General features: G+C 30.6%; 1 protein-coding gene across 2 annotated transcripts; it reads right to left on the reverse strand.

Moving 5' to 3' along the window:
* Positions 1 to 234: 234 nt before the first annotated feature.
* On the reverse strand, positions 235 to 8906 carry LOC109337957 (eukaryotic translation initiation factor 3 subunit F-like). Of its 2 annotated transcripts, none has more exons than XM_019575063.1 (6): positions 8595 to 8906; positions 2926 to 3005; positions 2246 to 2475; positions 958 to 1079; positions 762 to 875; positions 235 to 581 (listed from the first exon to the last, which is right to left on the reverse strand). In XM_019575063.1, exons 1-6 carry the CDS (start codon positions 8823 to 8825, stop codon positions 492 to 494), a joined length of 867 nt encoding a protein of 288 aa, XP_019430608.1. In that variant the 5' UTR covers positions 8826 to 8906; the 3' UTR covers positions 235 to 491. The 2 variants fall into 2 exon arrangements, with proteins under 2 accessions (XP_019430608.1, XP_019430607.1); XM_019575062.1 differs by lacking the exon at positions 8595 to 8906 and adding an exon at positions 4792 to 5101.
* Between the last annotated feature and the right edge of the window lie 5318 nt (positions 8907 to 14224).

Genomic DNA, 14224 nt, shown 5'->3' on the forward strand with positions numbered 1-14224 from the left:
ATAATTTATTTTGTAGTTTATTATACTTTTCCATTACTTGAAGCTAAACAATCACCAAACAACTTCTATTGAATTTCATTGCTATTGATTTAAACTATAAAGAAAAACATACTTTTGTTTAAAAGGGGGTTTAGATGGAATGAAGTGGAATCTAATCAATAATGTTCCGCTCAACAGCAGTATAAATTAAGTGAGAACCAAATAATGGAATTTATAAACATTGGTGGAGACAGGTTGGAGAAAACATAGATTGTGAAGCTCATCTTTCCAATACAGATTAAATGACAACATGACAATTGAAAAGAAAGGATACAGTGCAACCTTAAGACAAGATCAAAGACAATCTACCTAAGCAATGTGATGTCATACTCAATATATTAAATTAGTAAAGCAAAAGTATAATTATAAAATATATTCCACGTTTCTGGAAACAGTGATCACAGATAAATTGCAGCAGAAAAATTGCATTTGCTCATAGGCAGACAAAAGAATTACAGAATCTGAGCGGCTGTGTTCAACTTTTCTGCCAAGCTAAGTTGTGTCCTTGTGATGCTTGACAAGTATAGCAACAGCAAGTGATCCTGAAATCGATGAAACACATTTTTCAGCCCAACAAAATGATGAACATCAAGATAAATAATTGCATAACATAATAAACAAATATCGGTCTAATCATATTTCGCAAAAGTTAGCAAAAATAAAATAGTGCACACTGCATTTAGTGACCATTAGAACACGACAGCATAAAACACAATCCTTACCTGCAAGCTCTCATTAACAAGCTTATCAAAAGCTGAAGGAGGCAACTTGGGAAGGGAACCTACAGCATCTGATATAAATCTCCCAATTTTGTTGTCTGGTGCAACACGCCCTTCCTGAAATGTAGAATTAATTAATACAATCTCAGAAATCAAGGTTGCGTATTAGAAAAGGGAACCATCATAATCACCACCATACCACAACATCATCAACATATTTGTACATGTCATCAATTAAGGCAAGTAGATGTTCCATTGAGGCTTCCATCCCTTCTAGGTCAGAAGGAATTTTGTCAACAGTGGTTGCTTTCAGGGTATCAACTGCAATTACCAGAATAAGCATGCAAATCAGATTCCAGCATTCAAAATAAAGAGCATCTGTGGTGGATTATAGGTATCAAAATTTAAGATAAACTACATATGATAAATGATATTTAAAAAAGGAAATAAGTTATAAAAGCAAAAATGATATTGACAACACATTGCAAAAGTGAGAATGAGAAAAAAACCACAAATAAAACTTAAAAGACACACAACTTTCTTATATGCTATAAATATAAATAAATGAATTGTCTAACAAAACTATAAATTTCTGTCTATAAGTCCAGGTGACACAATAACCAGTCTTGAACATTACGCAATTCATGCATAGATAAGAAACAAAAAGAAAACAGCTTGTATAATGTGTGTGTGCATATATATATATATCATTCCTGAAGAAAACTCAAGGAGAAGTGGAGTATAGGGATGGGTGAGTTCTAACTTTCAATACTAAACAAAGCACAATGGAGAAATATTACATAAAGAGAAGGAAAAAAAATGTATGCACTGACACTGTATACGTGATACTGCATCATTCACTATTCATGTCTAATTATCATTGACTCTTCACAAAAGTAATTCAAATGAATGATGGATGATATAATGAATGTGTATAAATGTTTGTAGAGACAATGCATAAATATTACACTCAAAGAGGGGGAAAAATGTATGCACACTATCAGTGCATCATCCACCATTCATATCTTCTAATTATTATTGACTCTTTAAAAAAGTCATACAAATAAATGGTGGATGATATAGTGAATGTGTATAAATGTTTATATAGACAATGCATAAATATTACACTCAAAAGAATAAAAAAATTGTATGCACTAATATACTGTCACTGCATCATCCACCATTCACATCTAATTATCATTGACTCTTCAAAAAAGTAATCTAAATTAATAGTGGATGATATAGCGAATATGTATAAATGTTTATACTGAAAGTGCATACATATTACACTCTAACTAAAAGTTAGAACTATTTCCAAATTCTGCCATGATTTCTCTAATACAATTGAAACAAATACCGGCTATTAAGAAAATGGATACTTAGCACAGTGCTCACTGCAGATGCATCCATGAAAGCATGCACATGCTTTTGGAATATATAGAAAAAATAGAGGATCATAATAAAGATTATATCCAGGCAACACTTACATCCAATTCTCTCAGCTTCAATCAGACGAAGGTCCAATGGAACTTCTTGAAACTGTGCAGCAATTTGACGATCTCCAAGAGATAAATTGTTCGACACATAAGCTTTTATGGTACCCTCACCAAGTGTGAATCCAGTATCAACAGTCAAATGTATGGGATTAGATACTTCTCGAGAATAAAATTCATGGATTAATGCACTACCACCAGTTACTCCAAGACCAGTTGAATACCTGCATGAATTAATCAAAGTTAATGTAACTTTCTCTCCCAAGGAAAAGAAACAAACAAAGAGGATGAGTCTAAAACTAAGAAAAAATAGAAAATAAACAAATTAGCACAAACAGCTCATATGTCACCCCTTCGCATATCAATCAGGGAAGTTGGCATAATTTAAATATGTTTGCTTTTAATCCATGAAGATGCAACAAAACCAACTCCATCCCAGAATAGTTTACATGCAAAATAAATATTGAGAGAAAACCTTGAATTTCCACTCCAGACAGAAGCACACTACTTAACAAGCAAATTGCACTTCCAGAAACTATGGTAAATATTTCTAACCTTGGCCCTCGGATTTTAAAGTATAATTGACACACACTTCGTTGAGATTTTAGAATATCATTACCCGGTAATACTTGAGCAATAACTGAAAAAATGAAGAATTTTAAAACTAGACCTACCATCCTACTATTATTTCCTTCGGGTTCACTTTTTGGTGTGATAATAACATGTTGTGATGATACTCAATGTCCAAGGCCACCTGAAAAGAAAAAATATAAAATTACGACAACTATTTTGAGATTTAGAACAGAAACTAAATTGATTTAGCTGGCATTAACAGAAATAGACCCCACAGCCTCATGAGAAACCATTGAAAATGCAATACTTTCAAAAGACTAACAATAGAGTCAAAGGTAAATTTCCTAAGCTTTGTTCTCAGCTTTAGCCGACCCCACCCAGTGGGAATAAGGCTTGGTTACTATTGTTGTTTTCTTTCTCAGCTTTAAATATCAGTGTCAAGTGTCAACTAAACAGATATCAAATAGATGTAATTTCACATTTGCAAACAGCCATCCTAATGGCTTCATAAAACTATTAACCATCCTAATTGCTTCATCACTTTCTTTAAAAAAAACTACACATTTAAGCCATCCTAATGGCTTCATAAATTTTTTAACCAAACCCATGAAGAGAAAAGCAAACCACCTCGAAAGTAGAAAAGTGAAGGAAGGTCTGAACTAAATAAGACGTTCTACCAGTTACAGATTAAAGTACAGGAAATCTCATTATAGCATTCATTAGGACTAAACCACAAAAATTCCTATAAGGTTAATCCAACTATCCATTTAGTCATGGTCTTTTCTCTAACTTCCTTCCACTTCCATTCTCAAAACATGCATGTAACTTCTAGACAAGTGTGACTGTTTTAATTTAGACCATTATAAATAAATAATTACAAACAAGCTAGAGAAAACTTGCCATATTAGACATAAGAAGTACTAGGCACACACATTGCACAGTCCAATTTAAAAGTATGTGACAACAATTTACAATAAATACCAGACAACATAGTAATGGCAATCATATAAATAAAGACATAGTAGTAAGAACCTATGAAGCACGTATACGAATATGTATCAGATACATCAACACGCATTTTCTCTAAAATATAGGATATGATACATTCAGGGATACGTGTATAAAATAGTAAAAAATACATAAAACATGATAAAAATATTAGTGTAAATCAAAATAACAAAAGTAGAAAATATAATTGAAATTGTAAATCACTATCCTCCAAAATTTCAAGTACCAAAACTAGAAAATATAGTAGAATAATTCATAAAATTGATAAAACGTATCCTTTCTTATCCTATTTTTTGTTGAAAACGTATCAGATACGTATCTTCATCTTTATTACTTTTTTTTATTTTTGGATACTCTAGGGATACGTATTCTTCACGAATCCGAGCGTATCCGTGCCAAATACGTGTCCGACACTGATACATGAGGATGTTCAACGAATCCATGCTTCAAAGGTAAGAATAATCATAGATAAGAACATCTTAGATTGTCATTCATACAATCCCAATCGAGTTTTTCAACTTTTTACATTTAATTTATGACTTTTTGTACCATCAGAAATGTTAACAATTTGTTATGTTTAGAATGATTAATGAAAACTTCTAGAACACCATTCTCTGTTTTAATTTAAGATTTGTGCTTTTGTGTTAATCATATATGTTAATTTTATATTTTATATCACAGTTCTGGCCTAAAAAACTTAAACTTGCCCTATTCACATGTCAGGGTTCCTATAACTCATTCTCCACCATATGCATGAAATAAATTGGACCTCACATACACAGTACTACACGTAGAGCCATATTACAACAGCAATCAAGCCTTAATCAGATGTACATGGATCCAACGACATCATAATGTTTTATCATCAATCATAAATCATGTTCATCGACATGGACCAACATCAATAGAAAACGATTATCTCAGATCGAGAATAATAAATAAAGAATGTGAAGTAGTACCTGGTCGACAGACTCATTATGAGGAACAGCGTAGGAATTACGGATATCGACGGTTCCATCGGGGAGAACGGAACCGAGGAGCGTGCCGATGACGCGCTCGGCTTGGTCAGGGCGTCGAACGTAGCAATCGCAGATATTGAAGATAACAAGAGGGTGAACCTTCGCGGAGAAGGTAAGCGAAGAAGATGAAGAAGAAGAGAACTGCAACACCGTTCGATCGATCGCCGCCATGTTTGAAACCGTAGATTTGATGACTCAGAAGCTTTACTTCTTCACTGTGAATCAAACAAGGCGAGAGTAGAAGATAGCACGAGGATGATTCTTTACCTTAGGGTTTTAGTACGTGGATTCTATAACAAATGGCCCAACGGGCCCAATCAAGGTCATGTATACGGTTTTATTTTTTAATGGAAAAATATGTATATACTGAATTTTTACACTATCTCGTTTATTTATTTATATGTATTATTGTATAATGTTAGTGCATGAATAAAAGAAATAATGCAAATAAATAATGAATGATAGATTGACGGTATACAAATCCTTAAATTTTTAGTGCATAAATATTATATTCTTTTTTAATAAAAATATTATATTATGGTGTGGTAGTCTAATATTTTTTATATCATTAATATACTATTATTCAATTTTATCATTAAATAAAAATAATGTACATAGATGAATGGTAAACTAGTTATATAAAAAAAATTATATTAATAAGAGTAAATTACACTGACCCTTGAGTTTTAGTGAAATTATACAAACTACCTATCACTTTTTTACACCTACACAAAACCCCATGTTTTTTATACTTTCATTACATCGACCACTCCTGAACGAGAAATAAGTGTAATCTTTTAAACAAAAAATGTGATAAACGCAATTAAGTTAACCAAAATATGACATATTAAGACAAGTCTAAATAATATATAAGTCGATACATCTTTATTATTTTTGGTTCGTTAAAGTATAAAAGCGATTTAAACAATATTTCTTTAGAACTGTTGATGCATTTTGTAACAAAAAATAACGAAAATACATTGATTTGTATATTATTTGGACTTGTCTCAACAATATATCATGTTTTATTTAACTTAATTGCATTTATCATATTTTTTGTTTAAAAGATTACACATATTTTTCATGCAGTGTAATGAAAATATAAAAACTAGGGGTTGTGTAGGTGTAAAAAAGTGGGGGGTGGTTTGTGTAATTTCACTAAAACTCAGGGGGTGTCAGTGTAATTTACTCTATTAATAATGCATACATATTAAACTCATATGTATGGAAGGTCTCGGGTTCGAGTCTTGTGGCTGGAAAAAATGTCTGTGAAGAGAGTTAGTCCTATATATCTGTAGATGTTTCCGGTTCAGACAAGATTGCCTCAAGTGCGAAGATATATGTGTGGAAAAAGAAATTAAACTTATAGTCCAAATTTTCTTTCTTTCTCTTTAGGATTTCATCAAATTTTCTTATATAGTTTATCAAATCATGATATAACGAGCCCATAGAGGAGCTTCATCAATCCTTCAAGTACTCTCATCCACCTCATATCTAAAATAGTCATTTTGGTTCCTAAAAGGTTTGGTATCCTTGTGATTGGTGTGTCTCAAGCCAAAGACATGTCTAATATGGAGCTTGATGAGCTTCTAGAAAGTCTTCAAATCCACCAACAAGATTTGATTGAAGAGAACAATGGAAAGAAAAACAAATTCATAGCTCTTAAAATGGAAAAGAAGTCTGCAAAAATGTGTTACCTCAAAAGCACTAAAAGTATAAGAGTCTTCAAAAGAACTAACTTATCAGGATCAGATAAGCTTTATAAACATAATGAGTTATCTCTTCTTACCAAAAATATAAGAAACTATATAACAAAAGAAAATTCATAAGGCAAGCCCTTCAAGTATTACAACAAGAAAAAGTGAAAGACTTAGCATAAAGGTGTTTGAAGAGTTTCAGCTTATGCAGTATATGTTTCAATGAAGATAGAAGCTTAAAGGCAAAAGATGAAGACATTTCACGCAAGATTTGAAGACAAAAAACAATTTGATAGGCTTTACATCTTATATTCACTTAAATTTAATATTATGATCCATTTTATATTTTATAGGTCTAAGATGAATGGGTAGAGTCATAGACATGAACAAAATAATTCATATCAATGATTAAACATGTTAAAAATGACTTAGATCGAGATGTTTTCAAAAATCATGATTCATTCTCTTTAGATAATCAATTAGCTATCAATTATGAATGTATAATTGATTACAACCCAATTATCTAGTTCAATATTGTCATGAAACTAATTTATGTAATAAATATTCAATTATGTGTAAGTGATAATTGATTATGACTAATAGTTAAACAAATACCAAAAATAAGAAACTGAAAAATAAAGGTTTATAGTTTCAAACACCCATCATAATTCTTTCATATACTTTTCACTTTCCATTTCATCATTGATATTCGTTTTTAAAATTATCTAAGAGTGAAGTTCCAAGAACCAAGAGAGAAACGCATACATTTCTTCATCATCTTTCTTGTATAGTCATACTTTGTATAGCCATGCCAATTGATTAAAAGTTGTAGTGAAGATTTATATTTTTCATAGTTTTGTATCTCAACACATTAAAGTGTATCATCTACAACAAGAAGATTTCATTCTTTTTCAATAAGAAAAGATATTTGAGATTTATGGTTGAAGATAGGATAATCAAAGTAGAAGATATGATAATCAAAGTGGTTGTATCTTTCAGATTTATGGGGCATCGAAAAGCTAGAGATTAAACATATAGATTAGGAATGAAACTTGAAGAGTTCTTCTTACAACATGACTCTACATAGTGGAAAATCCCTAAATCGAAAAGGGGACTTAGATATAGCATTGGTGATTTGACATTAACCATGATAAATACCATGTGTCATTTTCTCTATCCTTTAATTATTTTAACTTTGATTTACAGCTTTATTGAATCATGATTATCTTTTAAATCATTCATTAGCGTTACTCTTATTATTAGTTTCAATTACATTATATTCTCGATTCGTTTTTGTCTCCATATCACTATACCAGTAAGTTATTTTTTAGTTTGATGTCTAAAATTGAATTGTAATCAATTACTTTCTTATCCTATTTTTTGTTGAAAACGTATCAGATACGTATCTTCATCTTTATTACTTTTTTTTATTTTTGGATACTCTAGGGATACGTATTCTTCACGAATCCGAGCGTATCCGTGCCAAATACGTGTCCGACACTGATACATGAGGATGTTCAACGAATCCATGCTTCAAAGGTAAGAATAATCATAGATAAGAACATCTTAGATTGTCATTCATACAATCCCAATCGAGTTTTTCAACTTTTTACATTTAATTTATGACTTTTTGTACCATCAGAAATGTTAACAATTTGTTATGTTTAGAATGATTAATGAAAACTTCTAGAACACCATTCTCTGTTTTAATTTAAGATTTGTGCTTTTGTGTTAATCATATATGTTAATTTTATATTTTATATCACAGTTCTGGCCTAAAAAACTTAAACTTGCCCTATTCACATGTCAGGGTTCCTATAACTCATTCTCCACCATATGCATGAAATAAATTGGACCTCACATACACAGTACTACACGTAGAGCCATATTACAACAGCAATCAAGCCTTAATCAGATGTACATGGATCCAACGACATCATAATGTTTTATCATCAATCATAAATCATGTTCATCGACATGGACCAACATCAATAGAAAACGATTATCTCAGATCGAGAATAATAAATAAAGAATGTGAAGTAGTACCTGGTCGACAGACTCATTATGAGGAACAGCGTAGGAATTACGGATATCGACGGTTCCATCGGGGAGAACGGAACCGAGGAGCGTGCCGATGACGCGCTCGGCTTGGTCAGGGCGTCGAACGTAGCAATCGCAGATATTGAAGATAACAAGAGGGTGAACCTTCGCGGAGAAGGTAAGCGAAGAAGATGAAGAAGAAGAGAACTGCAACACCGTTCGATCGATCGCCGCCATGTTTGAAACCGTAGATTTGATGACTCAGAAGCTTTACTTCTTCACTGTGAATCAAACAAGGCGAGAGTAGAAGATAGCACGAGGATGATTCTTTACCTTAGGGTTTTAGTACGTGGATTCTATAACAAATGGCCCAACGGGCCCAATCAAGGTCATGTATACGGTTTTATTTTTTAATGGAAAAATATGTATATACTGAATTTTTACACTATCTCGTTTATTTATTTATATGTATTATTGTATAATGTTAGTGCATGAATAAAAGAAATAATGCAAATAAATAATGAATGATAGATTGACGGTATACAAATCCTTAAATTTTTAGTGCATAAATATTATATTCTTTTTTAATAAAAATATTATATTATGGTGTGGTAGTCTAATATTTTTTATATCATTAATATACTATTATTCAATTTTATCATTAAATAAAAATAATGTACATAGATGAATGGTAAACTAGTTATATAAAAAAAATTATATTAATAAGAGTAAATTACACTGACCCTTGAGTTTTAGTGAAATTATACAAACTACCTATCACTTTTTTACACCTACACAAAACCCCATGTTTTTTATACTTTCATTACATCGACCACTCCTGAACGAGAAATAAGTGTAATCTTTTAAACAAAAAATGTGATAAACGCAATTAAGTTAACCAAAATATGACATATTAAGACAAGTCTAAATAATATATAAGTCGATACATCTTTATTATTTTTGGTTCGTTAAAGTATAAAAGCGATTTAAACAATATTTCTTTAGAACTGTTGATGCATTTTGTAACAAAAAATAACGAAAATACATTGATTTGTATATTATTTGGACTTGTCTCAACAATATATCATGTTTTATTTAACTTAATTGCATTTATCATATTTTTTGTTTAAAAGATTACACATATTTTTCATGCAGTGTAATGAAAATATAAAAACTAGGGGTTGTGTAGGTGTAAAAAAGTGGGGGGTGGTTTGTGTAATTTCACTAAAACTCAGGGGGTGTCAGTGTAATTTACTCTATTAATAATGCATACATATTAAACTCATATGTATGGAAGGTCTCGGGTTCGAGTCTTGTGGCTGGAAAAAATGTCTGTGAAGAGAGTTAGTCCTATATATCTGTAGATGTTTCCGGTTCAGACAAGATTGCCTCAAGTGCGAAGATATATGTGTGGAAAAAGAAATTAAACTTATAGTCCAAATTTTCTTTCTTTCTCTTTAGGATTTCATCAAATTTTCTTATATAGTTTATCAAATCATGATATAACGAGCCCATAGAGGAGCTTCATCAATCCTTCAAGTACTCTCATCCACCTCATATCTAAAATAGTCATTTTGGTTCCTAAAAGGTTTGGTATCCTTGTGATTGGTGTGTCTCAAGCCAAAGACATGTCTAATATGGAGCTTGATGAGCTTCTAGAAAGTCTTCAAATCCACCAACAAGATTTGATTGAAGAGAACAATGGAAAGAAAAACAAATTCATAGCTCTTAAAATGGAAAAGAAGTCTGCAAAAATGTGTTACCTCAAAAGCACTAAAAGTATAAGAGTCTTCAAAAGAACTAACTTATCAGGATCAGATAAGCTTTATAAACATAATGAGTTATCTCTTCTTACCAAAAATATAAGAAACTATATAACAAAAGAAAATTCATAAGGCAAGCCCTTCAAGTATTACAACAAGAAAAAGTGAAAGACTTAGCATAAAGGTGTTTGAAGAGTTTCAGCTTATGCAGTATATGTTTCAATGAAGATAGAAGCTTAAAGGCAAAAGATGAAGACATTTCACGCAAGATTTGAAGACAAAAAACAATTTGATAGGCTTTACATCTTATATTCACTTAAATTTAATATTATGATCCATTTTATATTTTATAGGTCTAAGATGAATGGGTAGAGTCATAGACATGAACAAAATAATTCATATCAATGATTAAACATGTTAAAAATGACTTAGATCGAGATGTTTTCAAAAATCATGATTCATTCTCTTTAGATAATCAATTAGCTATCAATTATGAATGTATAATTGATTACAACCCAATTATCTAGTTCAATATTGTCATGAAACTAATTTATGTAATAAATATTCAATTATGTGTAAGTGATAATTGATTATGACTAATAGTTAAACAAATACCAAAAATAAGAAACTGAAAAATAAAGGTTTATAGTTTCAAACACCCATCATAATTCTTTCATATACTTTTCACTTTCCATTTCATCATTGATATTCGTTTTTAAAATTATCTAAGAGTGAAGTTCCAAGAACCAAGAGAGAAACGCATACATTTCTTCATCATCTTTCTTGTATAGTCATACTTTGTATAGCCATGCCAATTGATTAAAAGTTGTAGTGAAGATTTATATTTTTCATAGTTTTGTATCTCAACACATTAAAGTGTATCATCTACAACAAGAAGATTTCATTCTTTTTCAATAAGAAAAGATATTTGAGATTTATGGTTGAAGATAGGATAATCAAAGTAGAAGATATGATAATCAAAGTGGTTGTATCTTTCAGATTTATGGGGCATCGAAAAGCTAGAGATTAAACATATAGATTAGGAATGAAACTTGAAGAGTTCTTCTTACAACATGACTCTACATAGTGGAAAATCCCTAAATCGAAAAGGGGACTTAGATATAGCATTGGTGATTTGACATTAACCATGATAAATACCATGTGTCATTTTCTCTATCCTTTAATTATTTTAACTTTGATTTACAGCTTTATTGAATCATGATTATCTTTTAAATCATTCATTAGCGTTACTCTTATTATTAGTTTCAATTACATTATATTCTCGATTCGTTTTTGTCTCCATATCACTATACCAGTAAGTTATTTTTTAGTTTGATGTCTAAAATTGAATTGTAATCAATTATCTAGTTGGATAATTGATCTGGCATCCGACATAATCTATTTACTGGAAAAAAATGTTGTATAATTGATTATCAATAGAATATTTGGAATAATTTTGTGCATGTATTGAATCTCACCCTTCTAGGTGTGTGTTGTTTACCTAACAAGTATGGTTGGGGCTAAAATTCGATAGATTAGCAATAGGTTACTAACAAAAATATCCAAAGCGATAGACTCTAATGACAAATATGCTTCAATAAAGAAGTCATCAATCCTCAACAGTAAAGGTTATGTATATTGAAAGACAATAATAAATTTTTTCATTCAAGCTATAAATATAATAGACATTTGAGAATCCGTAGAAAATGTGTTGGTGAGACTTTTATATATGTAATTGTACAACATCATTTTATATATGAAGAGTTATGGAAGAGATTGAGTGAGTTGACTCAACGGAAAGGTCTATGTATGTTATGAAATTACCAAAATGAACTCATTCCTTTTAAATATTTCTCTCTCAAGCTTCTCAATTTAATAGCTTATTTTTTTCCAAATGCTATTTGTTTAATCTAAAGCTATGTTCTAAAAAATTGTCAAGTAAGTCTTTACCAGCCGCTCATAAGTATTTAGGTTATATTAACTGATATTCACAATTACCTAGAGCCTATATTGTATCATACTATAAGTTGTAAGAGGGTTATATTTGAGTTTTTGTTGGTGCTAGGTTATAGTTGAATCGTTGTTGGTGCTAGGTTATAGTTGAAACCTTCGTTAAATTATCGGATTTATTTCAAAGTTCTGAATTTAATTATAAAAATATATTTAACTTATTTAAACTATAAGGATTTAATTATAAGAATAGTTGTTGTGCAAACTAAGGTGGATTTAGCTCATGAACCATAATATGAAGTTATAAGGATAATTGAGCAGAGGTTGAGGTAAAATATGTAAATTATTAAAAATCAATTTAATTATATGCAAGGGAGGTCAATCAAAGATGTTATGTACTTGATAGATGGTTGATGGAGAGATATCGAATCAACCAAATGGACTTTCACATGGTTTTCATTGATTTGGAGAATGTGTATGATAAAGTGTCTGGAGATATATTATGGAAAGCTCTAGAAAAGAAAATTGTTCAATTCCCTACATTCAAACAATCAAGAATATCTGTGATATGTCAGGACCATTGTGAGAACAAAAGACAAGGTCTTAAATTTTTTTCCCTATTTCCATGAGACTACCTCAACGGTCAATACTGAGCCCCCACTTTTTTATCAACAATTGAGCCCCTACTTGTTTACATTGGTCTTGAATGTGCTTATTGAGCATATCTTAGAGCTGGTGTCAGAATGCATGTATTTTTGCGGATGATATTTTTATATTTGGAGAAAAGAGAGTTAAGAATTGTTGCTTTTTGTATAAGTCGAAGTAAGATGGATTATATGCATTGTGAGTTTAGTAAGTGACAAAAAACTTACGATAGAGTTAAAAATTGTAGATCATATCATATCACAAGTCACTATATTTAATTATTTTGAGTCAATCAACAACACAATTGAAAATTAACACATGTAAACCATAAGATTCAAGTGAAGTAAAAAACGCTTCAATTGAAATGCATAGTGCTTCAGTTGTCATATGTGATAGAAAGTTGACTCAACATAAGAAAAAGTTTTCTTACACAACTCTGAATCTCGCAATGTTATATGGGATTGGATGTTGAACAGTAAACTTCCAACAAAAGAATAAACTCCACGAAACATAGATAAATGTTTTGTTATAAATAGATTTACTAGACAAGCTATGAATAAAAATGAATGAAGTAAGGAGAAATTTGAGTCACTTCTACTAAATAAAATATTATAGAATATTATGATATCATTCTGTCTATGTAGCCAACCCAAACTAATGGGATATAGTTCTCATAAAAAACATAAATTATACATAGAAAAACTTAATTAAATTCAATAAAAAGTGAAGATAAAATCAATAGATTTATATCCAAATATTCCCCAATTATAAGTTTTAACATTATTAGTGTTAAACTGGAAACTAATATATTACACCACTACAAAATAAAACTAAATTCAAAGCAAATAAAGAACATATAACAAAATTGTAACTCAACTCTTCTTCATTTATCGCATTAGTTAACCAACCGAAAAATAATTCACCAACAATAATAGGGTATGTTTGGGATCTTGTATTAGACTTGATCTTGATAACTTAAATACCAAGATATAATTAGAGTTTCGATGAAGACAATTATAAGAAATAACATGTGTAAAATTTATTTTATCTTTAGAGTCGCACATGTTCTTTGATCAATAGATAAAATCTAAATGACTTCATAAATAAAATCTAAATGGGAGGAGATGATAATGAGTTCTGATAGGGTTTAACTTCAAGAATCTTGGATCTACAAAATTTTATAGAAACAAGTAATCCTTTTATTTCTTGGAGCTTCCTAGGTGGTGTGGAGTCTTCCACTTCCTTTGCCATTCATCAAGCTTCTTTTTCCCACCATGA

This window comes from Lupinus angustifolius, unplaced genomic scaffold, assembly GCF_001865875.1.
Source record: "Lupinus angustifolius cultivar Tanjil unplaced genomic scaffold, LupAngTanjil_v1.0 Scaffold_16_8, whole genome shotgun sequence".
NCBI classification, from domain to species: domain Eukaryota; kingdom Viridiplantae; phylum Streptophyta; class Magnoliopsida; order Fabales; family Fabaceae; genus Lupinus; species Lupinus angustifolius.